Source organism: Tenrec ecaudatus, chromosome 14 (genome assembly GCF_050624435.1).
Source record: "Tenrec ecaudatus isolate mTenEca1 chromosome 14, mTenEca1.hap1, whole genome shotgun sequence".
Taxonomy (NCBI): domain Eukaryota; kingdom Metazoa; phylum Chordata; class Mammalia; order Afrosoricida; family Tenrecidae; genus Tenrec; species Tenrec ecaudatus.
This window is the reverse complement of record NC_134543.1, coordinates 33451884-33479673: the sequence shown is the minus strand read 5'-3', so window position 1 is coordinate 33479673 and position 27790 is coordinate 33451884. Positions and strand designations below refer to the sequence as shown.

Genomic DNA, 27790 nt, shown 5'->3' with positions numbered 1-27790 from the left:
GTTTCTACTTATGCTTCATATGGTGACACCTTTTGAATTCGCAGTCAGTCCAGCCATCCCTCTTTCCTAACAGATGCAGGCAATGTCAGTTTGTCCCACAAAGCCTGCTTTTTGTCAGCCACCTTTTAGAGAACCACACCTTCACCTGTTTCCTCCTCAGATCTGGTGAAGGAGCCGGCAGAGGCCTGCCACTCTGGGGAGTGCCCGAGGCACCTTGTCAGCTGCAGCTCACCTGGCTTGTTTGGGAGGCAGCCCCGGTCTGCAGGCAATCGAGGCATGTGTAATCCTCGTAGTCTGTCTGTTTTGGTTTTCTTTAAGCAGTGACTCCTGAATAAAAATGCACAAATACTGTACAAAGTACAGACTCTCAGGAGGAGCCCGAGTGGCATAATGGGCTCTGTGTTTTCTTGAAACGAGCAGCTGCTCTGAGGGAGAAAGACGGGGCTCTCTACTCTCATAAAGAGCTACAGCCTTGGGAACGCGCAGGGACAGGTTCTACCCTGACTGACAGGCTCACTGTGAGTCAGCCTCGACTTGCTGGCAGTGAGAGAGAGTTCTTTATTATGCCTTTGAGCTTTGGTGTTCTAGTTTGTGACAAAAGAAATGGTTGTCATGGATTAATTACTGTTATCCTTTAGAGGAGCTGAAGTGAAGGAGTTAGGCTTTACAATTTATATATATATAGACAGACATAGTGACTGGTATTACTGATGAAGAGGCATGGCGGTTTCCTCAACACAATGTCTATGTGGCGCTCACATACTCTCGTCATGGCAGATGTGTTCTGTACTAGGCAGTGAGCTTCTAGACACAGTGCCTCTTCATTATTATTGTCATCTCACTACTGCCTTTTCTCTTCCTTTTATCTTCTCTCTTTAAAATCTTTCCTCTTTATTCCCCTGCTCCCTGTCAGTTGGCTTCCTTTAACTATTTCATAGCAACAGTTTTCAAGGCATTTTTCTTGGTCCGGGATCTATAATGGGTCTTACAGAGTTCTTAGTCTCAGTAGATGTGATATAGGTAACAAAAATGATCTTGTTGTTGGGTGCCATGGAGTTGTCTTTGACTCACAGTGACCCGACCTACAACAGAATGAAACAGTACCTGGTCTTGCACTGTGCTTACAGTTGTTGTTAGCCTCGACCCCCAGCCTGCAGCCACTATGCCAATACGACTCATTAAAGGCCTTCCTCTTTTGTGCCCACCATCTACTTTACTTCAGTGTGATGTTCATTTCCAGGACTGATTTCTTAAAATAACAAGTTAAAATAGGTGAGATAAAAGCTTAATGTAAGGCAATTAAGTTTGCCAAGGAAATATAAATATAAGCTATAAAGTAGTAATTACTATAAGAATGGTACATAATAGGGCCTAGTTATTTCAGAGGAGCAAATGATTATTTCCAACTAGAGACAGAGAGAGGCAAAGCAAGGCTTTGAGGAGCTAGCCTTGCCTGGTGTGTTTTCTAGTTAGAAGGAATATTTTTTGTCTCTGACATTGTGTTCCTTACTAGGACTTTGCTATGGCACTTGGCAAAGAGAAAAGCACTAAACTGTTTTAGTTTAAATGAAGTTAAATGTCACCTCTACCTCTAATGTGTGAAGACACATTCAAAACAAACAAACAAATAGCGAAAACCCCAACATTTCATTGTAAATTGAGTGAAGGATTACAGAACAAGTGATCAGTTTTACATTCAACAATTTGTATACATTTTGGTTCCATTTAACCACTGCAGTCCCTTCATTATCCCGTCGCACCCGCTTACTCCCCATGCTTCCGATTTCCACTCTTCTTCCTCTCCTAACCCGCTGACCTTTGTCCTTGGGTAATATTGCCCTTTGGCTCTTAAATGATTGCTTATCCGACCACAGGGATGAGTTCAGTTTAGACCTACAGGGTGACTAAAGGCCATTGTCTTGGGGGTTCTTTCAGTAGCTGGACACAAATGATTTTTTTGTTCGGTATTTTTCTCCCACTCTGTCCAGGACCATCTAGTGTGATCCTTTTTAAAGCAGTTGGTAGTGGTAGCTGGGCACCATCTAGATCAGGGGTCCTCAGACTTTAACAGGTGGCCAGTTCAGTCAGTGTCCCTCAGACCGTTGGAGGGCCGAAGTATAGTTTAAAAAAAATACAAACTATGGACAAATTTCTATGCACACTGCACATATCTTATTTTGAAGTAAAAAAACAAATGGGGCAAAAACACGTGGTGGGCCGGATCAAGACACCCGGAGGGCCGGACAAATGTCCTTGGCGGGCCGCATGTGGCCGCGGGCTGTGGTTTGAGGACTCCTGATCTAGATCTTTTGGTTTCGTGGTTGTTGAGCGTGATGTGTGTATTCCAGTAGTTAGGTGCCATTGAGTCAGTTCTTACTCATAGAGAGCCTGTGTACAGCGGCCCTAAAACACTGTCCATTTCTGTGTCCTCCTCACACTTGTTATGTTTGAGCTCGTACTGCAGCCATTGGGTCAACTCATCTCCTTGACAGTCTCCCTATTTCTCACTGTCTTTTGCTTTACCAAGCATGGTGTTCTTTTCCAGGGCCTGATCTCTCCTAATAACATGCCCAAAGTAATGTGAGATGAAGTCTTAACCAGTCTCACGTCTATGGAACATTCTTGCTCTGCCTCTTCCAAGACAGAGTTGTTCGTTCTTTTGGCATTCCATGGTGCTTTTAGTAGTCTTTGCCAATAAGTTCAAATGCATCGATTCTTCTTGGGTCTTCCTTATTCAATCTCCATATGCAAATGAGGCAATGAAAATACCAGGGACAGCTTGGATCAGGCACCCCGAGTCCTCAAACTTGCTTTCCCACCCATTAAAGAGTACACTTTAAAAAGTGTTGAGCCCTTTCTCAAGATAAATGAACCTCCCCTTCATTTGAGAGGCTGACAGACCCAAATTTAAAAATTGATTGAGGAGTCATGACACTGTTTTGGTGAAATAGGTTAGACTTTCTGTTTACCCAACCTAGCATTTTCCATTTATACTGATCAGGCCAATATTAGTAGACTTCCTGACAGTTTTCCCTCCGAGACACCGTGATCCATGAAGCCAGTGCCATAGTCTTAGAGGCAGACTCTTTTGGTGACTGCATTGATGCACTGACTCATCACAGAAACCATGCTCCCATGCCTTTGGTGACAAAGTGCTGCTTGGCCCCTGTCACCCCGGGATCCAGTCACCTTCATTCATTGAGATTTCTCATCCAGTATCAGCATTTCCCACAGTCATAACTGACCCACAGAGGAGAGCAGTCACAGTGCTCTTTAAGGATGCCGGGACTCCCTTCATAAATCTATTCTTCATAGCATTGATAAAACACTTGTCCTTTGCATACTTCTGGGGAGGGGAGGGGGTCTGACATGATAAATCCTTTCTAGCTTTCTCATTTCCTTCAGACTTTGGATACCATTTTCTACAGCATACCAAGACAATTTTAGCACTTCAGCTGTGTTAGGGCAGGCCACCTTTTTATCCATGTTTTAGCCAACAAGCCAAACAACCTTTGGTTCTTGGAGATTGCATTGCATTCTTTTATTGGGCTGTATCACAGTTTTATATACTCATTTCCCTATTGTTTCACATGTAACCTTTATTGATGCCCAGGCACGGTCCATTCTTTATTCTTTGACAGTGGCGGATTAAACGTAAATAATACTGAAAGATGCGAAGAATAAGATGCCATCATCTTTGTGTCAGTTAAGAATGCTTTTGTTTGCGAATAATAGAATCTTTAAGTAACTGTGACTTGAAGAACTGGGAGTATGAACGTCCTCTCAGCCTGGAGGCGGTTGGGTGGCATTTATAAAGCTGCTCCATATTGATAGGGTTCTGGCAAGACATTTGGCTCTCCCTGTCGGGCTGCAGGGTGCACTCAGCAGCTCATGACTGTTGAGAAGTGAGTACACAGAGGGGTGATTGGGTAGACAGCTTCTCCCCAAACAGGCACTCAGACACATGAAAGCCTTTTCTTGAGCTGCCCCAGTGGAGGCTCCTATGTCCTCTTTGATCACACCTGGGTCGCAGACCTGCCACTAGCCAGTAGCTAGACCCTCGTCTCTTGGCTGAAAAGCTGTACACCCAGAATCTGAATAAAGAGGGAAACTTGCTAAAGGAAGGGAAAGGCGCACTTAAGGTCATGTTCAAATGATGACTGCCGAACCCTCATTTAAAAAAAATGTTTTAAAGTTTAGCTTCCTAAAAGAGGGTGTGCTCAGAGCAATACTTTTAAAATTTACTTGTTTGTCTTAAAATTTCTGGATGAGAGGTTATGTGTTTATTATTCTGATAGAACAGTCGCATATGTCAGGTGTCTGACTTATCTAGCGAATGTAGTAGGATTGAAACTTGACTTTGCAGCAGAATGCTCGTTGGCTTTGTTTTTCCTTCTGGCTAACTGTTGTGCATTTTATGTCTCATTGAAAGTGGAAATGAGGCAAATGTTGGAGAATCAAGTTTAATAAAACAAACCAAAATAATTGCAAAGTCTGTTTTTTATCAGGTACATTAGGAGGTTTCAACTCTCATGTGTATGTCTATTTTTGCTAACTTCTTTACTGATTATATATACAGCATTAAAAAACAAAAACAAACCCCCAAACGAAACCAGGTGGAACAACCTCCCACCAGGAAGCTGCTTAGTAATACTTATATAGAACCCAAGGGGAGAGTATACCTGGTACTATGGTCTTAATTGAACACTTTTGACCTGGTTTTTCTCCAGACTTTGGTGACCATGTGCTGTAGACAGTGAAGACTTCAGACTGTTCTTTTGAGGTGTACAACATTCTTTATAGGACACAGCAAGAGGATTCAGTGTGGAAGTCCCAGAAAACACACTAATTGAACTGTACTTACCTCAAACTCACCTGTAGCAGATTTGAGGAACCAACACACACCTTTGGACTTAAACCTAAATGGCCCTAGTATGAGAAGAAGCTGATGACTACTATCCCAGGGCTATGGATTGGTGGTCATTAGATTTTGGTTTAGATCCCTTGGATTGAGAGTGCCAATCATTGATGGCCCATGACTACCATATCTTTACTATTTCAATGCCCTCCTGCTTTCTTATGGTAGGCATGGTTCGACCTTTGCGAATGAATGTTAAAATGTTGCCCGATTGCCAACCCCTATTTGTGTTAATTTTGTCCAGTCACTTAAGAGTTTAATCTGTATGAATCAATAATTCATGCCTTGCTGTCTATAGCCTGCCTATACATTTATAATTTACCTTTCTCAACAGTGTTTTCAATTCTATATGATTGGCTAAGTTCATGACACTCTCAATATAATTACCTTATGTCCCAGGGGATGATGGTTTATAATCTCTCTCGTACAATGACAATAATGTCTCCAAAGTGAACCCCTCCCCCCACACACTCCCCACCATAGATACATGAGTGGATTTGGAGCGTATATTTAATTCTAGCCCCAATCTAAGAACAATTAGTTCTTAAGATGTGGCCCTACTTGATACTTGCCCTCTTGAAGAGATCACTGAAGATATGGGTGCTACAGCAAAGTTTGGTGAAAGAAATCAGATGGTGCCCAGCTATCAGAAAGAGTAGTATATAGAGTAGCGGTTCTCAACCTGTGAGTCATGACCCCTAGGGGGGTCGAATGACCCTTTGACAGAGGTTGCCCGTTTCATAACAATAGCTAAATGACAGTGATGAAGTAACAACGAAAATAATTTTATGGTTCGTGGGTCACCACAACATGAGTAACTGTATTAACGAGTCGGGGCATTAGGAAGGTCGAGAACCACTGGTAGAGTCTTAAAGATCTGGCTTAAAATCAACAGCCATTTAAATGAAGGATCAACTGAAGTCCACATGGATGAAGAACATCAGCTGTGTGATCCAAGGATTGTAAATAATAAAATCCAAATCTTGAGGAGTTTAATTATGAGCACCCAGTTTGCAGAAGGCTATGGATGACAGCGGTAACCCCAAATCTATTTTCAGGGTCTCCACATGAATGAAACCTCTGGTGAATCCCCTCTGAACACAGTCGAGGGATGTGAATGGCCTTGCTGTCAGACAGAGCGTATTATAAAGTAGATTATGGCAGACGTATATAGGTTAAAATTAATGCCTTATCACGGTGTTTGTGGTCCCCTTTTACCCATTTTTAAGTTGTTTCATATTTTCTGCTTTCTTTTGATTGAAGTTTTCCTGTGCCTAGTTGCTGTTGTTGGGTTTTTGTGTGCTTCCTCCTTGTGTATTGTATGACTTTATGTGTACAAAATTCAAGGTAGTAAGTCTTTAGAGACAGTAACTAGATTAATAATTACCAAGGGGCATGGCAAAATGGGTGATTGGGAAAATGACAAGGAGGACCAGAAGAAAATGATCTGAAATTGTGGTGATGATTATACAATCTTCTTAATGTGAGTGAACAATCACATTGTGTAACATGGGGAAATATATGGCAGTAAAATTTTAAACCACGAATTCCGGAAAGATAACACATCCCAGAGGGACTGCACAGAAATCAGCCCAGGAGTTACTCAGAGGGAAAGTCAACACTGCTGGATTGCAGGAGGAGCATCATAAACATAAGTAGGCACAGATCCATAAGGGTTTGAGGGGCTGGGGGCTTTTGCCTTACCACAGCAGAGGCCAGCTACGGTTTGACCTTAGCCCTGCCACTGTCGGGACCAGAGCTGGGACCATCTGGATCTGGCATAGGAGCTTAATCTCAACACAGCCATAGTTTGCTACCACCTTGGGGCAGGGATTAAACACTTGCAGCCCCCCGGGCAGGTATGGGGCTCAGCTATATTGTTATTTTTGTTTCCCTCTCTACTCTAACCCCCACAGTCTCAGCTGGTTTAGTTAAAAAAATTTTTTTTTTTTAATCTTAGTCTCTTCCCTGTGCTCTCACACACCACTGCCAACTTCCAGACCACTCCCCTTACCCGAGGGCATTTACGCCTGTCCCCACCCAGTTAGGTGAGCTCCACCCTGCATAGCATAGCCTGAGGCTGGGGAAAGCCTAGCTGACTTCCATCAGGGGATACTCTGCCCAACTTCTTACCAGGGAATTCCTACCTGTGTGGCTGGGGGAGCTCTTATTTTTCCTCTGTTCCACGTGACTGAGGGAACTTCCGTCTACCTTAGTGCCTTACACAGCCTAGGGCAGCTTGGCCAACACTCACCAGCGTACTATGCTGCTGTAGAAACATCTGCCCAATCTCCGCAGTGAACTACCTGGCCAAGGCAGTTCCGCCCACCATTCACTGTGCTCTACACCAAAGCAGGCAACCCACCAGCCTTCTGGGGCACTCCCCTGAAAGGGAAGCCACAGGAGGATAAAGTGGTAGGCTGATTCCATAGTGAAATTAGCTGTAGGCAGTTTGAAGAAACATTTCTACAAGTCTCCCAGAGAGAGCCAGTGTTCTTGGACTCCCTGGAAAATGGCACCTGGCTCCTCTAAAACAATGCAATGCAAACAGCCATCAGCCCCAAGGACCTCAATGAAAAGACAGGAGAAACAAAAGGCAATGTCAGATGTCCTGAACCTAACGACTTGTATAGTAGAAGCAGACGTTGATCTGCCACAGAAAAAAATTTTCAGAATGCTGCTTGGAGTCATACAGGATATGAGGGAAACAATACAGAAAAATGATGAAATGATAGAGGGCATAAAGTCCACACACAAAAGGGAAATACAGAGCTTAGGCGGGAGATAACAAAAAACTAGTAGCAGATTAACGGACCTCGAGAATCGACTGGAGGAAGGGGAGAACCGCAAAAGAAGAAATAGACAAGGTTATCAAGGTATTGCTAACAACAACAAAACAATCCCTGGACCAGATGACTTCACAGGAGAATTCTACCAAGCATTGAGGGAAGAACTAATACCAATCCTACCCAAACTCTTTCAGAACATAGAAAAAGGCGGCAAACCCCCTAACTCCTTCTGTGAAGCTAGTATAACTCTGATACCAAAACCGAGCAAGGATCCCACAAGAATCAAGATATACAGACCAGTATCCCTAATGATCATCAATGCAAAATTCCTTAACAAAATAACTGGCCACTAGAATACAAAAGCATATAAAACAATTCATCATGACCAGTGGGATTCATACCAGGGATGCAGGGATGGTTCAACACACGAAAGACCATTAGTATTATTCATCACATTGACATGAAGAACTATAAGAACCACATGATAATATTGATAGATGCAAAAAAAAGCATTCAACAAGATCCAACACCAATTCCTGTTTAAGACACTCGAGAAGATAGGAGTGGAAGGAAAATTCCTCACGACAGTACAAGTTATATATGAAAAACCAACAGCTAACATGGTAGTCAATGGAGAAAAGGCGAACACAATCTCTGAAAAAGGGTGCCAGAGAAGTCGGCTCCTTGTCCCCACTCTTATTTAACATCGTACTGGAGGTTTTAGCTAACAGCATACGGCAAATAAAAGACATCAAAGGTATTTGTGTAGGGAAGGAAGAAGTGAAATTATCGTTATTTGCAGATGATGATTTTATATATGGAAAATCCCAAAAATTCCCCAAGGGGAGTACTGGAAGCGATGGAGGAGTTTGGCAGAGTGGCAGGATACAAGATCAACAAACAGAAGTCCATCAGACTGCTATCCACATTGGATAAGACCACAGAAGAGGAGATCAAAAAGTGGTCCCCTTCACAATAGCCAAGCACAAATTGAAACATCTAGGGATATACCTGACTAAAAGAACAAAAAGATCTATATGGGGAAAACAACAGAACACTATTATAAGAAACCAAGAGTGACCTCAACAAATGGAAGAATATTCCATGTTCGTGGATTGGAAGACTCAATATAGTAAAGATGTCAGTTCTGTCTAAGGTACTATGTAAGTTTAATGCAATCCTGATACAGTTACCCTCATCTTTCTTCAAAGAAGTGGAAAAACTGATTACCAACTTCATATGGAGAGGGAAGAAGCCCAGAATTAGCAAAGAATTCCTCAAGAAGAAGGACACAGTGGGAGGGCTTGCTTTACCTGACTTTAGCACATATTATACAGCCACAGTTGTCAAAACCGTATGATATTGGTACAATGACAGATACACAGACCCATGGAAAAGAACTGAAAACCCAGAAATAAAAATCATCAGCATACCGACAACTGATCTTTGATAAGGGCCCCAAAAATATCCAATGGGAAGCAGATGCCTCTTTTAACAAGTGGTGCTGGAAAAAATGGATTTCTACCTGCAGAAAAGTAAAGCAAGACCCTTATCTCACTCCACGAACAAGAATAAACTCAAGGTGGATCACAGAGCTTGAAGTATATCCCAAAACTATTAGGGCCATCAATGAGGAAATTTGGGCCAACTTGAGAACATTGGCACAGGGAATACATAGGCTATCAGAAATAGGAAAGTACATAAACACAGAGGAGGTACAAATTGACAAATGGTATATACTGAAGATAAAACACCTGTGTACATCGAAAGAATTCACCAAGAGAGTAACAAGAGAGTCCACGGAATGAGAAAACATCTTTAGTAATGTCTCATCAGACAAAGGCCTTATTACTACAATCTACAGTACTCTGCTAGCTTCCAAAAAGAAACAAAAACTAATTGTCCACTGCAGAGGTGGGCAAGGACCTGAACAGAAGTTTCACAGGGGAAGAAATCCGAATGGCTAATAAACATATGAGGAAATGTTCCCAATCTTTAGCCATAAGAGAAATACAAATTAAAACAACAATGTTGTACTACCTAACACCCTCAAAGATAGCTCAATTCAAAACATCAGAAAGCAACAAATGTTGGAGGGGCTGTGGGGAGACAGGAACTCTCCACCACTGCTGGTGGACCTGTAGGTATTATTCAGCCACTATGGAAATTGATCTGGTGATTTCTAAAACAGATAGAAATTGGGCTACCATATGACCCAGCAATCCCTTACTGGGCAAATACCCAGAAGAGGCAAGAAACAAACCACAACCAGGCATCTGTGCTCCAGTGCTCATTGCAACACAGTTCACAATTGCAAGGAGGTGGAAACAACCCAAATTTCCATCAACTGGTGAGTAGATTAATAAATTGTGGTATAAACATACAATGGAGTACTACGCAACGCTAAAAAGCAGTGATGAGCATATGAAGCACATTGCTGCTTGGGAAGAACTGGAGGAAGTCATGCTAAGTGAAGTAAGACAAGCACAAAAGGACAAGTATAACATGAGTCCGCTGAGATAAGTTTTAAAAAAAATACAAAAGAGGCATAGGGAAAAAGCTGTATACGAACATTCCTGGGGTGAGAACCAGGTAGTATGGCAGGGGCCAGACCAAATTCAGAGATACATATGGCAGCCAGCTAAAAAGGAGGTTGGGAAAGGGAAAAAAAATAAGATATGGGTAGTGGGGGCAAAGGTATTAACCCACCCAAGGGGAGGGTATTGTTTATATGTCCACAGGGAAAGAGGGACCAGACTTCAACCCGGTGTGCCAAAATGTGAATGCAACATGCCAACATGGAGTAGGGAACCAGTGGAGAGGTCTGAGGGGCCGGCCCCAATTCCAACTATGTGGACAGCTGCCCCTCCCCCCAGAAGAATTTATTTCAGAGGACAGCAGTGAACCTGCAGCTCTGGGAGAGTGACATGTCTGATCAGAGCACATGGGAGCAAATGAAGGAGGAAGAAGAGGGAGTGGAGCACATCCTGGCCCAGCAAGCCTTGAGGATGATATTCCTACTCAGAGCAGCCAAATGCACAGAGAAGGCCATATGGCCGGCCCCATTATGAAACATGACATCCCTCATTGATCTATAGCCCTATAGGGGACAACACAGGAGACACTGTGGGAATTCCACTTGATCTGATCCAACCTCACTGAGGCAAAACACTATGGGCATGGAACAGGCAGCAAGCGGAACAGAGCAACAAAGACCCCAGGAAATACCAAAAATAGACTTTGGGGCCAGGGCTTGACACCCCATCAGACTCTACTGGAAAACACTCCTAAAGGCCAACAAACAGTCCTTGCAGTAACTACATGCTTTTCTTCTTGTTGCGGTGTTTGTTTGTTTTTTGTCATTGATTTGTTGTTTTGTTTTCTTTTGGTGCTTGGTTTTGCTCTGTCTTGTTTTTGTGCATTTATTATCTCTGCAGGTCTGTCTGAATAAGATAGGTGGACATGAGAGAGGGAGAGGTGGGGGGAAAGGAAGTGGCATTAACAAACCCAGAGACAGGGACCAAGTGATCCAAATAGGTGGTGAAGAGGGTATAGGAAGCCTGGTAGGGCGTGATCAAGGGTAATGTAATAGAGAGGAATTACTGGAACCCAAATGAAGGCTGAACATGATAGTGGGACAAGAGGAAAGTCAAAGGAAATATAGGAAAAAGCTGGGAGGCAAAGGGCATTTATAGAGGTCTAAATAAAGGCATGTACATATATAAATAAACATATGAGGATGTGGAAATAGATCTGTGTGCATATATGTAAAGGTTTATTATTATGGTAGCAGATGGACATTGGGCCTCCTCTTAAGTACTCCCTCAATGCAAGAATACTTTGTTCTATTAAACTGGCAATCCATGATGCTCACCTTCCTGACACAATCACTGAAAACAAAGTGGGTGCGTAAGCAGATGTGGTGAAGAAAGCTGATGGTGCCCAGCTATTAAAAGATATAACATCTGGGGTCTTAAAAGCTTGAAGGTAAACAAGCGGTCTTCTAGCTCAGAAGCAACAAAGCTCACATGGAAGAAGCACACCAACCTGCCTGATCATGAGGTGCCTAAGGGATCAGTTACCAGGCATCAAAGAACAAAAAAATCATATCATTGTGTGCTCACCTCCACCATACGGTCACTGAAGATGAATGGGTGCATAAGCAAAGGTGGTGAAGAAAGCTAATGGTGCCTGGGGTCTTAAAGTCTTAAGGTAAACAAGTGGCTATCTAGCTAAGAAGCAACAAAGCTCACAAGGAAGAAGCACACCAGCCTGTGCGATCATGAGGTGTCAAAGGGACCAGGTATGAAGCATCATCAGAACAAAAAATCATATCATTGTGAATGAGGGGGACTCCAGAGTGGGGACCCAAGATACCCAAGACATCCCCTTACAGAAGGGTCGCTAGGAGGAGATGAGCCAGTCAGGGTACAGTGTAGCAGTGATGAAACATACAACTTTTCTCTAGTTCCTAAATGCTTCCCCTCTCTCCCCCCACTCTCATGATCCCAATTCTACCTCACAAATCTGCCTAGACCAGAGGATGTATACTGGTACAGATAGGAACTGGAAAGACAGGAAAACTAGGGCGGATGATCCCTTCAGGACCTGTGTTGAGAGTGGTGATACCGGGAGGGTGGAGGGGAAAGGGGGAACCTATTGCAACTATCTCCATATAATCTCCTCCCTGGGCAACAGACAACAGAAAAGTGAGTGAAGGGAGACATTGTAAGATATGACAAAATAATAATTTATAAATTATCAAGGGTTCATGGGGGATCAGGCAAAGGGGCAAAATGATGAGCTGATGTCAGGGGCTTAAGTGGAGAGCAAATGTTTTGAGAATGATGAGGGCAATGGATGTGCAAATGTGCTTTACACAATTGATGTATGTACTAATTGTGATAAGACTTGTATGACCCTCAAATAAAATGATAGAAAAAAATTAAAAGCCCAAAACACTGCTATCACATTAATTTAAACTCAGAGTAACCCTATATGGGTCCCATGAAAATATAAATATGGGAGCAGAAAACCTCATTTGACTCCCATGGAGTGACTGATGGGTTTGAACTGCCCACCTTGGGATTAGCATAGTGACACTTAGTCCACAACCCCACCAGGGCTTCTTATATGCAAGGCAGCATAGTGCACATATTAAATGTAGTGCTTTTAAAATTTCTACAGTCATGTAAGGAGCTCTAATGGTGCTGTGGATTAGGTGTTGTGCTGTTTATATCACAAGGTTGCTAGTTCAGACCCATCAGTGGCTGGGTCTGAAAGATGAGGCTGGCTGCCTCTATGTAGATTTGGTCTTGTCAACTGCACTTAGGGTCACTGTGAGCCGGGATGGACTTGAGATGGCACTTGGTTTTTGGTGTGCACCTATATAATTAACATCCGGGTCAGGGAAGTCCCTCATGGCCCTTGGAAGTCAATATTAATCTATGTTCTAATCAATGTTATATTGTATACTAGTTAAACTGCATCAATGAAAAAGCTTTGCTAAAATATCAACTACTTTCTCATTATTTCTTTAGGTATATGCCTATAGTGATATTGCTGGTTCAAAAGGGATTTCAGTTCCCAGTTGTTTTAAGTCAGTAGTTCTCAACCTGTGGGTCGCGACACCCTTACACAGGGGTCACTTGATTCATAACAGTAGCAAAAGTAATAATACCCAAAATAATTTTATGGTTGGGACGGGCCACCACAACAAGCAGAACTGTATTAAAGGGTCATGGCATTAGGAAGGTGGAGAATCAGTGCTTTAAGTTTTCCACAGTGGTGGCTGTGTTTGTTTACAAGTCCACCAATGAGTTCCAGTATGTCTACATTCTCTCCAGCACTTGTTGGTTTTGGTTTTTTTTAATTTGGGCTAGCTTTGTGGGTGTGAAGGGGTATCTATCTCATTGTGGTTTTAATTTACATCTCCCTGATGGCTAGTGATCATGAGCATTTTTCATAAAATATCAAGTATTGCATGATTGCTCTTAATTTCATCTTGTCAGTTGCTGTGGGAGCCATCCGGTCTGGTGGTGATCCCTATGTGCAGCGTAGACCTGCTTGGAAGGGCTTTCAACTCTACAGCCTTTTGGAAGTATGAATCGGCACGCCTTATTTTTATTTAAACAAACATCATTTGATCGGGGGCTCTTATAATATGCCATACATCAATTATATCAAGCATATTAGTACCTATACAGCCATCATCATTTCCAAAACATTTGGGCTCATGGTTTATTGTAAATCTGAATTTGCCTGATTGTTTTCTTCTCTGAATCTCTTGAAAACAGAATGGGAACAATTACTCAACCTCACCAAACTCACTGCCAGTATTTCAATTCTAACACATAGCGACCCTGTAGGAGAGGGTAGAATTGCCCCTATAGGTTTCTGAGATTCTCTTTACAGGAGTTGAAAGTCTCATCTTTCTCCCTTAGAACTGCTGGTGGTTTTGAACTGCTGATCTTCCACCGAGCAGTCCAACTTGTATCCCATTACAGCATCTTGTTGTTATATTTGGTTTTCTTAAAATGTTCATGGAATGTGTGACATTTCTTTGTGATAGACAGCTTTGAAATTTAGGGAAATATTTTATCTTCCAATGTAATCAGATTTTGATTGAAAGCTTATTAGTGTTAAAATGCATTTTTTGGTGATTGCTTTAGTTTTTCTATTTGAAAATTTTAATGTCAGTTTGCAAAGAAGTATTTACTTTCATCCCTGGAACTCAGTAACGTACATATTGAAACATGTGAGTTTCATAAGATTTAGGTTGCTCTTTGAGCATATAGGGATCCCTGTTGGCACTGTGGGCTTAGCTTTGGGCCACTAACTACAAAAGTAGTGGTTCCGACCTACCAGCTACTCCTCGAAGAGAGATGAGGCCGGTTGCTCATGTGCAGACGTCAGCTGTTGGAAGTGCTAAGGAGCTCTTTTGCTGTGCCCTCCGTAGGGCTGCGAGGAGTTAGAACAGACTCAAGGCAGTGAGGTTGATTGGGTTTGTAATATCTGTTAATATGTCTGATAAATCTGAGTGCGTTTTAGATAGACTCAACTCATGGTTCTGTTTTTGTTCATAACACAAACACACGATGGTGATAGTTGTATAACATGGGCGGCTTTAGGTTGGAGGCGTTTGTCCGTAGGGTTCCACCAATCCCGAGCAGCTTAGAGAATCAGGATCTCAGCACATAGAAGATATGTGTCAACAGGTGGTGTGGTTGTGAGACAGCATGCCTGTGGGGGTTAACATGTTTTGATAGTAGGATAACTTTGTGTGATAATCTTGATAGTCTGTAGATAATGATGTATAGCTAACATTTTAATTAGTTTTCTCTGCTTCATGTCGCAATTTCAGATCGGATCTGGTTCCTCTCGTCTTGGGACAGCAGCAACTATTAAAGGTAGATGTGTTTGAACTTGAAAGTTGCTTCTGATTTTGTATTTCATTTTGGGGTGTTATAAAGATAACCAAGTGCTATATGTTCAAGTGTTAGTGAAAACTCACTCTTGGAATGGCTTTAGATCAAATTATGCACCTTACCCTAAGTCTACTTGATTGGAATGGTTTCCTTTCACTATTCAGAATTCACTAAAGTAGTTGACCCCTTGCATTGTACGAACTGGGGCTTTGATCTGGCGAAAGACTCCTTGTTTCGAGGGAAAGCACGTTCGTGGGTTTTGCTGCAGTTCATGGAAAATGAGTTAATTTGACTTAATGTAGAATCTGTATTTGTGCACTTAAAGAAGAACACGGTTGCTTTTTAAAAATCCCTTTTGTTGTGTACATCTATTTCAGATACATGTATGCCATTTCTGCCCTAAAATTTTTGTTAGCTTCAAATCTTTCCCCTTGGAAAAGAAATAGTATAATTTGCATTTCTTTTTCAAAACTGCTTGAAGGAATAGGTTTATTGGCTACACTGTGAACTGTTACGTTTTCTATGGTTGTAGTGGCTTAGTGGTTCAAAGTCACCAGATCTCAGTGGGAGGAAGGTGGGGTTTCTCCTTTTGTTAAGAGTTACTACATTGTTGAAAACTCAAAGGTACAGTTCTAGCCTGTCCTAAAGGGTCACTCTGTCGCACTGAGTCAGAATCGACTCATTTTCAGTGAGTTTGGCTTAAGTACTATGAGAGTAGTCCTGTGGTCTGACCCATTACATGTAGATATCTACATCTATCTATATATAGATATCTACATATATAGACCCATGATGTATAGATATCTCCTTGAAGTCCTTTCTTGATTATGCCGCATTTTATCGCTTTTACTTTTAACAAAATGCCCTCACTTGTTTCTCTTAACTTCGTAGGAGATACAGACACTGCTAAAACTTCTGATGATATCAGTTTAAGTCTGGGCCAAAGCTCTAGTCTTTGTAAGGAAGGAAGTGAAGAACAAGGTAAGAACATTATACTTCATCATGTCATTATGTATTTTAAGAATTGGGATGAACTGGTGGCATACTTTGCTCACATTTGACAGAAGTTTATAATAATATAATTTAAACACAGAAATATAAAGTTTTACTTGGCTTAGTAGTAACACAGGAGTGCTTGGAAAGTTCATAGAAAAATGGAATTAATAGACAATGGAGTTTCTCCATGAACTTTATGAAGCCCACTGGTGGAGTAGTGTTTTAAGTGCTTGCTTTTGTTGCTCGTGGTAGGTGCTGTTAAGTTGGTGCTGACTCATGGAAACCTGTGCACAACAGAACAACACTGCCCAGTTCTCTATCATTCTTATAATGGTTATGCTTGAGCTTAATGTTGCAGCCACTGTGTCAGTCCGTCTCCTTGACAGTCTTCTTTCCCACCGATCTTCTGCTGTACCAATATGCTGTCCTTTTCCAGGGACTGATCATCTGATAACGTGCCCAAAGTATGTGAGAGGAAGTCTTAAACTCCTCGCTTCTAGAGAGCACTCTGGCCGTACTTCTTCCAAGACAGATTTCTTCGTTTTTCCGGCAGTGTTCGTTGCCAGCATCATAATTCAGATATCCATTGATTCTGTTTTGATCTTCTTCAGTGTGCAACTTTCACATGTACACGAGGTGATTGAAAATACCCTGGCTCGAGTCAGGCACCCCTTAGTCCTCACACTTTTACTCTTTCACATTTTTTTTTGGTTTTGTCTTGCATTTTCTTTCTGTCTTTTTAAAAAATTTTAATCATTTTATTGGGGGCTCGTACAACTCTTATTACAATCCCTGTATACATCGAGTGTTTAAAAGAGGTCTTGTGTCACAGATTTACCCAATGAGATACGTGATTTTTTTTTTACTGCCGCTCCCATGACTGTTGATTGTAGATTCAAGTAACATGAAATCCTTGACACCTTTAATCTTCTCTCTAGTTTAATGCTATCGAGTACTTCAGCTGCTAGGAGTTTTGTGTACTTTACATTGAGTCCCTGCGCATACGGCAGACTGCAGTCTTTGGTTTTCACCTGCACGTGCTTCCAGTCCTCCTCGAGTGCAGCAAACAAGGTTGTGTCACCTGCATTTCACAGGTTGTTAATAAGCTTTGCTATGTTGTGCCCAATAAACAAGGACAGCAATTGTGTAAGCATGTGCCCATCCCCCCTCCGTGTTAGCATGGAATGGGAGAGAAGATCTGTTTTCCCTGTGGTTGGTCAGATCTTCTTGCCTAACTTAGTGGTAATCAGTGTGTAAGCCTATCATTTTCCATTCAGGATAGTCTCTTAATGCTAACGGATTCATTTCTTGCTCAACTGTGGAAACCACATGTTACAGCAGAGCATTGACTTGCTGTGTCGGACTTATTGAGTAACTTTATGTTTACCTCTACCAGCATGGGACCTGCCGTTACCAGAATTTTATAGAGATTTTGGCCATTTGTGATTTTTCTCCCTGTGCAACTCCACTCATGATTATTTTTTATTTGATTGATTTCTTTCATTTTTAAGAGCGACTATATTTTCATATTTGAATTTACATTTTCAAACATGAAAGGACAGATATGCCATCCTCATTTGGGCACCATCCACTTTCTTTACCCCATTACTTAGGAACCCATTCTGTCTTCAGTGTTCATGTCGGGAAGGTGAGTATCAAAGAGATGTCACATTATTTTGAGTACTGGAAGTTAATCAGTAAATAAACAACAATTGCTGGCTCCATGTGGCTTCTTAACTATTAGTATGGAAACATGAGTATAAATAAAATGTATTAGTACTTAGTAAATACAGATCAAGAGTAGGATGGTATCCTTTAAACAAAGTAGCCGAGGGAAATTTTCACTTAGAGCAAAGGGAGCCTGAAGGGAGTCCCCTGTCAGGAAATGAATGTTAGTGAGGAGGGCAGGGACCATCTGATAGGAAGATGCCGGCCAGATTTGGGAAGAAGAGTGGCCTGGGGCACAGGGTGAGTACATGAGAGGCTGAATTATACCAAGTCTTGCAAACTATTTTACATGATGGTTTTAATTTTGCAGTAAGATGAGGGTCTATTAAGGGGTTTTGAGCATATGAGTCTTAAGATCTGTATTAAGCAGGACTACTCTGCTGTGTTGAGAATGTATTGAAAGGTGGCAAAGGTAGAAGGAGAAAGCTTAGGAGGTTACTGCATGCATTTAGGGCTTAGGTAATAAGAGGCACAGATTAGGGTTATGAAAATGCGCGCGCGCGTGTGTCTCTGGATTTTGAGAGGATATGCTGATGGCTTTGGCTAGAGTATGTAAGAGAAATAGTCAACGGCATCTCTAAGGTTTTTTGGCTTAAACATCAGGAACGATGGAGCCCTCATTAACTGAAAGGGCGAAGACTGATGAGGAGCAGGTTTGGGGTTGGGAGTCTAAGAGAAGGATCCCATGAGTTCAGTTTGGGACATACCAGATTAGGTCTGGATTTCTGATGGGAGGTTTGAGTCAGAGTTTAATGTTAGGCGTTTTCAATATATAAATGTTAAATGGTTCATGTAGGATGGTGTCCTTTTAAATAAAGTAGCTGAGTGAAAATTTCACTGAGAGCAAAGGGAGCCCAGTTAATGTCAGTTCTGGGTTGGTTATTATAAAGTTCATAGGGTCTGGCACCCAGGATCTCTGTCCAAACCCTTGTTGGTCTTGGCTGCTGTTTGGCACCACCTAGTGGCAGTTATCCATCTGGCTTCCATAACCTGACTGCTGGTTTTCTGGTTTGGACTTGAGGGCCCTATGAGATGTAGTTAGTTGGATATCAGGTATTGGGAGGAAGTATCATTTCCTTTTTGCACTTCATATAAATCATTATCTCTAGTTTCACGTACAACTTCACATATGTCTTCCAGTGAAGATCAGAAATTTAGTCCTCTCCCATGCGTATAGGCTAAGCAGAGACTGGAGAAACTAGTAACAATTAGTTCTCAATTTTCATCGGCATGGAGGCTAGAAGACAGGATATAATCAACATTTTGGATACTTCACAAAACTTGAATTACAGTATTTTTTTGTACTTGTGTTGTTTGCTGTTGGTGTTAGATGCTACTGAGTCCCTTCTGATTTTTTGCCACCCTGTGAACAACAACAACACTGCCCAGTCCTGTGCCATCCTCACAATTGTTAGGGGTGAGTCCACTGCTGTAGCCACTGTGTCAGTCCATCTTATCAAGGGTCTTCCTCTTTTTCACCTCCCCTCTACTTTACTAACTATGATAACCTTTTTCCCAGGGACTGGTCTCTCCTGAAAATATAACATGTCCAAAGTACGTGAGATGAAGTCTTGCCGTCCTTGCTTCTAAGGAGCATTCTGGTTGTACTTCTAATACAGATTTATTTGTTTTTCTGACAATCTATGGTTCTTAACAGTATCTTTCACCAAAACCATAACTCAAATGCATTAATTCTTTAGTCTGCTTCATGCAATATCCATTTTTCATATCCAATCACAGGTGATGGAAAATACCATGGCTTGGGTCAGACACAGTCAGTTTTCAAAGTGACATGCTAGCTCTTCAATGTTTTTAAAAGAAGTCTTGTGCAGCAGATTTACCCAGCGCAGTATGTTGTTTGATTTCCTGATGGACTACTCCTTCCATGAACTTTATGGATCTAAATGGGAGATGAAATCTGAGACCACTTCAATCTTTTCTGTATTTATCATGATGTTACCTATTGGTCTAATATATTTTTGTTTTCTTAGATTGATTTATAATCCATATTGAAGGCTGTTTTCTTTGCTCTTTATCAGTAAGTGCTTTAGGATTCTTGGCTTTCTACAACAAGGTTATTTTATCTGCATATTCACAAAAATGGAATTACAGTAAATTTCTGGATTATGAATGTATAACTTATGGGTGACTTGTACTTAACCCTTTACTGCAAATTTGCCTTCAACCTCGAAACGATTAAATCAGTCCCTTCAAAAGCCAAACCAAACTCATACCATCAACTTGATCCTGATCCCTTTCAGTCCTATAGGACAAAATAGAGCTGCCCTCATGGGGTTTCTGAGGCTGTCAATCTCAGAGCAGCTATGGATTCAAACTGCTGGCCTTGCAGTTGGCAGCCCAACTTGTCGTGCCCTGTGCCACCAGGGCCTTGAATCAACATCAGCTGGCAACAAATTCTTCCTCATCACATTCATTGGTGTAAATCCTACTCTTAAATCTTCGAAAGGGCTTCTAGCCTTTTCTTGTGCTAGAATAAGGCTGAGTAAGAATTGTGTGCGCCTACTCTGTACTTTCTAACTGCATTTAAAGACCCACTTAATGCATACCATGCGGAACCCAGGACCTGCCTGCATACAAGGCGACCTTTTGTACCTGGCTTTCCCCCGGAGTATAATGCGTACAAGTTTCATCCATGTTGTAGCATGCATCAAGACCTTCTTTCTTTCTGTGGTAGCATTCGTACACACAGACATACCTATACCTTTAATACCCTTTTTACTGTGTACAACGTGAATCATGCTACCCTTTCCACTTACGTGTGCCTCATGTTATTTGCATTATCTTTGAAGATATTTTTAGCCCTTAGCCATTTTTTGATGCACATTTTGCTTTCAAACCTTCTGTAACAACCTGAGGTGAACAACTGTGATAGAATACTCTGAAGTAGAACTGATCTCATCTGTTAGCTACAGTTCCTAGAAATGGAGCAAGGACTCTTCAATGACTTTGGCATCTTGCCAGATCCCTTTACTGAAAGGTAACACCAGTTTGTACCACTTTGAGCATGCGATTTGTTTCCGTAACACTTACTTGCTTAAGAAATTTTAATTAGGTGAAAAAGCATCTGTGTTGATCTGAGTGTCTTAACAGAAAGCAGACATGCTTCAAATTTTCCCGAAGACACAATTTCCCTGATAAAATGGAGTTTTTCATGGCACATTTATTAGGAAACATTGAGAAAAATACATTCGTGTTCAAATAATTTTTAGCAGTGTCTTTTAAAATGAAAAACATAAAATTCCTGCTTTATTTAAAGACATCAGGGAAAGGAGTTGATAGCATAGTTTAAAAGTCCATTGTATATCCAAAAATATTTTACATTGCTATTGTATGTCAAGAACTATTGATTTTCAACTGAGTTGATAAGTTTTCTATAAAAGTCATATTATAAAAATGTGGGTGTCACTCCATAATTATTTTTTAGGGTTACCTATTGAGAGTTTTTAGAAATGGCATAATTTAGTATAATAAAAAAGTAGATGCAATGTTAGCTTATATGTTGGTGTTTAGAGGCTACGTGAACCTAACCCAGTGACTGTTGTTTTGTGAAAATGATAACGATCATAGATTTTACATGACAAACTTTAAAATGTGTGTTAAAGCCCGATAGGGCATTTATAAACCACAGTTATTAGGACGTGGAACATTCTAGAGACCATTTCTAAGTTTTAAATTATTTAGTTCTTGTTCTAATTTAGATTTTTTTAAATCCATAAATATTTTTAGTAACTCTTTTATTTTAAGGTTAGTGGGGATACCTGCTTTTTCTTATTGAGATTCCACCAGGAATAGTCTGACTTGCTATGGACCCTTTCATTGTGCTTTGTCTGTACAGTTATGAAAAGTAGGACAAGAAATTTTTATTGAACTAAGCAGATTTAGCTGTCCTTCTTTGTCAAAATGCATATTTAAGATCTGCTATTGTGCATTTTGGTTGTCAAGCTCTGTTCCAAGGTAAATTCCAATACAGGTAGGTAGGTAGATTTATTTATATCTATATGCATGGTGAATATAATAATTCAAGTCACTACTTACTGCCCTAGATGGAGAATTTAAGCAGTGGTTTTACAGATATAGGGGTATGTATGTCTTTAGTGTAACATTTTGTAATTCCTGTATCAATGAAGAAATAAATATACCATAATCTTTTTTTGTTTGCTTATTTGGTAACTATTATGATCAGTAAAATGTCTTTATGCCATTGCATTATGTCTTGTTTGAGTATTGGTTAACTTTTCAAAATATGTTTCTGTTTTCTGTTAAGCTAGGTTCTTCTCTATTCATAAAACAATCATTTGTTTTTCCGGAGGATTTTGACATTGGGTATGTGAGGTAGAGTCATTACTACCATTAGCTGTTTCAAATACTGTGCTGAACAATAGATATATTAACTTGGACATTTTTTCTAGTCGTCAGTGAGGTTGAGGATCCCATTTGACAGAAGCTCGGTAAGGTAGCCTGAGGTGATCACTTAGTAAGGTAGAGACAGAGCTTGTGGATAAACCCATTTTAGCACGTGCTATCTCTAGAACCTTCTGAGGCCATTTGAAAAATGAAGTTCAGTTCATTCCATCAGCAGAATGGTTTCTTTGTGCTGCTGTGAACTAGAAACCAGCTCTTTGGAATGATGGCCAATGTTATTCAGTGAACTGCCTCAGAAATTGTTCATATTTGACTTACTGTATACTGTGAATGCTTCCCATTGTTAAAACAGGTCATTGATTTATGCTAACATTTCCAAATCTGTGTTTGAAATAGATCTGGCCACTGATCGGAAGCTCTTCCGGCTGGTCTCCAATGACTCCTTCATCTCCATTCAGCCTTCCGTTTCCTCTTGTGGGCAGGATTTACCAAGGGACTTCAGTGACAAAGTGAACCTGCCCAGTCACAGCCACCACCACCACGTTGAGCAGTCTCTGTCCAGCGCCTGCGACACAGAAGTGGCTTCCCTCGTGCCTTTGCATTCCCTCTCTTACAGGAAAGACCACCGGCCGCGGGGAGTGCCCCGGACTTCCAGCTCTGCGGTGGCTTTTCCAGACACTTCCCTGACTGACTTCCCTCTCTACCAGCAAAGACGTGGGCTGGATCCAGTCAGCGAGCTGGACTCTTCCAAGCCTCATTCTGGGTCCAAGGAATCCTTGGTGGAAAATTCATGTTTCTCGGGGGAATTTCAGCTGAAGAAAAGCAGCTCTCAGCCACCCACCAAAAGTGGGCCAAGCAAAGTCCTGGCAGCAGACAAAAGCGCGGACAGCTTGCGGAGCCTGAGCACGCGGAGCAGTGGGTCCACCGAGAGCTACTGCAGCGGGACGGACCGCGACACCAACAGTACGGTCAGCAGCTATCAGAGCGAGCAGACCAGCGCCACGCACGTCGAGGGCATCCTGTCCGAGCACGACGAGTCTCCTAGGGGAGCCAAGGGAAGTGGCAGGAAGAGAGAGTGCGGCGACGACGAGCGGAGCTGCCCCAGCGACCGAAGGACGAGCAGTGAGCAGACCGCTTTGGAAGGCAGCACCAACAGTGGCGTCCACGAGGCCAAGGAGTCGAATGCGTCCGACGACACGCACCTCCACAGGGCTCTCAGCACCTCTGCCTCCGAAGAAGCCAACAAAAACCCCCACGCAAACGAATTCTGCTCCCAGGGAGACACGCCACTGGGGAGACCCTCGGCACACGACGGGGAGCAGAGCGACCAGCCGGCCGACCCCGGGGAGCCAGGCGGCGGTGGCACCGCCGGTGCTGGGAGGCAGAAGGCGGGGGACGTGCGGCCCAAGTCTTGCAGCTTGGTCCACCGGACCGCCTCTGCCCACAAGGCAGGCCGGAGACGGACCGGAACGAAGCGGGCCAGCAGCTTTGACGCCAGTCGGCACAGGGACTACGTTGCCTTCCGAGCTAGCAAGCCACACGGTGCCATACTCGGTCCCGACGAGGACTCGAGCGGCCACAGCGACCTGAGCAGAACGCCCAGCACGCAGTCTGCTCGCCAGCTGGGCAGCGAGAGCTCGTCCAGCACGACCTCTCACTCGGGCCAGTCCCCTGAGGGCCGGCCCAGTGCTCCCAAGACCAAGCACGCGCCCCGCGCCCGGGGCCCGGACGCCGCGCGCTCTCGCCAGGCTCCCCCGGGCCCCGAGGGAGCCGGCCGAAAGCGGGCGCCGCGCCGCGCGGGCACGGCGGGCAGCAGCAGCGCCAAGGCCCGCGCGCGCGTGCTGAGCCTGGACAGCGGCTCGGTGGCCTGTCTGAGCGACTGCAGCCGACTCCTGGCGCCCGAGAGCGGCGGGGCGCTGACCACTTCGAAGTCGGACCTCGAGGCCAAGGAGGGGGAGGTGCTGGACGAGCTGTCGCTGCTGGGCAGGGCCTCCCGGCTGGAGACGGTCACGCGCTCGCGGAGCAGCCTGCCCGGCCAGGGGGCCGGCCCCGAAGGGGAAGAGCAAGACGCCGCCAGTGGAGGTGAGTCAGGTGCACCCAGAGCCTTCCCGCCACTGGTCGCTGCGGTGGAGCGCGGCAACGCAACGCGTGTTCAAGTCCGCGTGTGCGGGAAAGCAAACCCAGTTCCGCAGGGCAAGGGCAGGGCCTCAGAACTATATGCTGATCTCCTCATCCTGTTTTCCCATGAGCTTTGGGAGACCCTTCTGTTAGGACACCAAGTCTCTTCTCTTGGTCGTCGCTCAGATGGTCAGTCTGCCGCGATCCTCAGATTTCCACCACTCGCTGGTACCTAGGAGTTCCCCGAATAGTATTTTGCCTTTGTGCACTTGGGAAGTTTGTGGCTCTTTTTGCCTTTTATTTCTTCCTGACTCAAGTACCCGGCAAAATATGTACTAAAAAATAGAAAATAGTTTTTATTAGTTTTTTTTAAATTTAAGAATTCAAATACTGATTTTAAAACAAAATTTATTAAGTCAAGGTTTGGGTTTTTTTATTGGTGTTTAGTATCTATTAGTGGTTGTATGCTGTTCCAGTGGTAACAGCAACCAACGTTTTCTTTGAAGTCATAGCTTATTGAATTTCAGGCTTTTAGAATTGTGCAAAATTCCTTAGGTGATTTAATATTTCATATTGATTATATATTATTGACCATTTTGTTTGTTTCAGAGTTGGTCTCCCCTCCTTTCCTCGGTATTTTCTCCTGCCCAGAATAGTGTGTTCATTCTGTTCATTCTATTACAGAATCTGGTTTTTGAATAGAGTAAAAAGAAATAGATGTTTAATTGCTAGCATATTAGCTTTTTAAAAAATGTCCATCTTAATTCTTACTCAGCTAATTCTTTAGTTTTCAAGTTTCTAATCTGTTGGTCTTATTAACATCTTTTACTAAGGAATCCTGGATTTCCCCTCTCTCCCCCGCCCCCCAGGACAAATGTTTGGAAGCATATGGAGCACACTTTTTCTTGAAACGTATTTTAATCTTATCCATAGTTCTTAAAAGTACAAATTGTGGTAATATTTCTCTTGTCTCTTTTGGCCTACTTTCTAACAAAGATCAATTTTGATGAGAATTTGAAGTCATGATCTGTAGTACATAAATAATAAATTAATGTATTAAACCTAAATATTGAGTACTAATTCTATCTGAAGTAATTATATAGCCATTTTACTGACTTAGATATCATTCTACTTTTTATTAAAGGTCTGACATACTTTTAGTAGATTCTTGAGCAAATCACATACCTTCATGATGTTTAAGAAACCATTGGCTTTAAGATCAAGCTTAATTTTTGAGGTTTCTATCAAAATAATTTATTCTATTGTAGAAAAGTAAATAAATGAAAATATGTAAAGAAGCTCTAGTAAATTTTTGTGTCTTTGTATTTAAAATGCTATTTCTATATCATGGGAGATATGTAAGATATTAAGGCTTTTGGTTTTTGCTTTTATGTGATGTTACTTAGGAGGTATTATTTGCTTCTTAACGTGCTCTTTGACTTAACGTAAGTGCTCTTTTTTTTCCTCCAGGTTCTAGTTTTTGGAAGTGGTTTTATTTTTTACAAAAAGCCCCACAAAAACCTTGGTAAATGCTAATCAGAAAGAAAAAATGAACTAAAAATTTGTGTACTTTTTGCTAGAAGAAATAGTGTGTGTGCGCGTGCTGTTGAAACGTATTTATTGCCAAAGGAGGGCATTGCAGGAGCTATTTTTATATGAGCAAAACTAGATTACTTTAAATATTGGTTTTCTTCACATTTAATTGAGGATTTTTGGACTTTTAGAAAATTGGAAGTTGTGCAATTTAAGATTTGTTTTGGTTCTCATGATTTAAAAATTACATAGCATCATACTTAGTAAATATACTTGTTTTTATTAGTATTAAACTTGTTTTGTTAGTATTAATGGCTACACTTATCTCTGACAGTTTAGGAGTAATTCTTTTAGGATACCTTTTCTACCTTACAAACTAGGCTGTTGAAACATGTCGACCATGCATAAGCTGTAGGTGGATTTTATCATAATGAATTTGGAAATGTTAATGATTTCTCTTAACAATTTGTTTTTATTTTACTTTTAAGGCAGGTGATGGCAGGAGTGTGGAGGGATGGGATTTAGAAAATGGACTTTAAAGTACAAAAATAAGGGCCCTGAAGTAGGAGGCTGTCCACAACAGTGATGTGGAACCAACCGTATACCTTAGTTAGCAAATAGGCTCAACTGTAGCGGTGACCCTAGGAAAGCTACTCACCTTCTCTGACCCTCAGCTTTCTTGTGTTAAAATGAGATTGTTGCGATGACTAAATGAGCTACAAAATGTCTAGGACAGCATCTGTAACATGGTAAATGTTAGTAAATGCTAATATTACTATTATCTAGTGGCCCAGTTTGTTTGCTACCAAACCATATCCTGTCTGTTTGATTTTATTTAGTACCATAAAATTAAAATAGAACAAAGAAGATTACATAAACATATTAGAGATATTTTGAAGATTTACATATTGTGAAATTGGATCATAAAAATAAGAGTATATGAGATTCTGATTTCATATGAACAAGAAAAACTTTTTAAATGTGTAAGTGGTAGCAATATTGATTTTAAACCTTACTTTAGCAATCTATCACAATTCATCTTTTGATACTGTCTCAAAGCAAGTGATTGGATAGGGTTTCTCACCTTTGAGGTTGAAATCAACTCAATAACAGTGAGCTTGGTTATTGGTTTTAATTAAAGTTTGATTTCATCAGTAATGTTCTTTGATTGCCTACACAGGAAAAGTTTTTAACTTCAAACTATCACATTACCATTGTTGGTCACTTGTTTTACATTTAATTTTCTGATAGCAGGAAGCATATTTTTATTACCATGTGACTAATATTCAAGAATAAAAACGTACAGATAACCTATGTTGCTAGAAATGTGTCTGTTTTTTCTTGCCTGTATTGCTTAAAAACATTTTTTTCTTGAGTCACTTAAATTTATTTCCAGCATGTTCAGTAATGTTATAGCCTTTTTTTTGTATCAGTCAACATGTTATTAAGAATACCCTTATTCCATTTTTCTCTGACATTTTTTTATTTCTCTGAGAAGATTATTTTAAATATTGTATTTAAGGCACTCCTTGTTAAGCGTGTAATGGGATCCTCTCATAATATTGTCTGTGTTGAGAACCAAAGGTAATCTTTTGTTAAAGGAATATTACTTTATTCAAAGAAAAGCCAATTCTGCTTAACACCACTTAGGAGGGTTTGTGCCATATGTGTAAAGCAAGGTCGTTTACTTTGACCGCAGACATCATGGAACATTGGAGAAGACAAAGGCCATTGTATAGGCAGTTTCTACCTGTGCCCGCCAAGTCAGGGAGAAGGATGCTTCCCGAGGAGGGTACAGCAATGACGGCAGAAGTAGAAACTGGCATGAATTTTTTAAAAGTCAAAACAAAAGATTTAACAGTGTGAGGTCATTGTGTTTGATTTTCATTTTATGTTTT

General features: G+C 41.7%; 1 protein-coding gene across 7 annotated transcripts in view; it reads left to right on the top strand.

Annotated features, from left to right (window-relative positions):
* PCNX1 (pecanex 1) overlaps positions 1 to 27790 on the top strand; it is a 182609-nt gene that overhangs the window by 42672 nt on the left and 112147 nt on the right. For all 7 annotated transcript variants that reach the window (XM_075531995.1, XM_075531997.1, XM_075532000.1 and 4 more), the window contains exons 4-6: positions 15071 to 15116; positions 16026 to 16115; positions 22638 to 24323. In XM_075531995.1, coding sequence (XP_075388110.1) covers positions 15071 to 15116; positions 16026 to 16115; positions 22638 to 24323 — 1822 coding nt within the window. The remainder of the gene's footprint in view (positions 1 to 15070; positions 15117 to 16025; positions 16116 to 22637; positions 24324 to 27790) is intronic.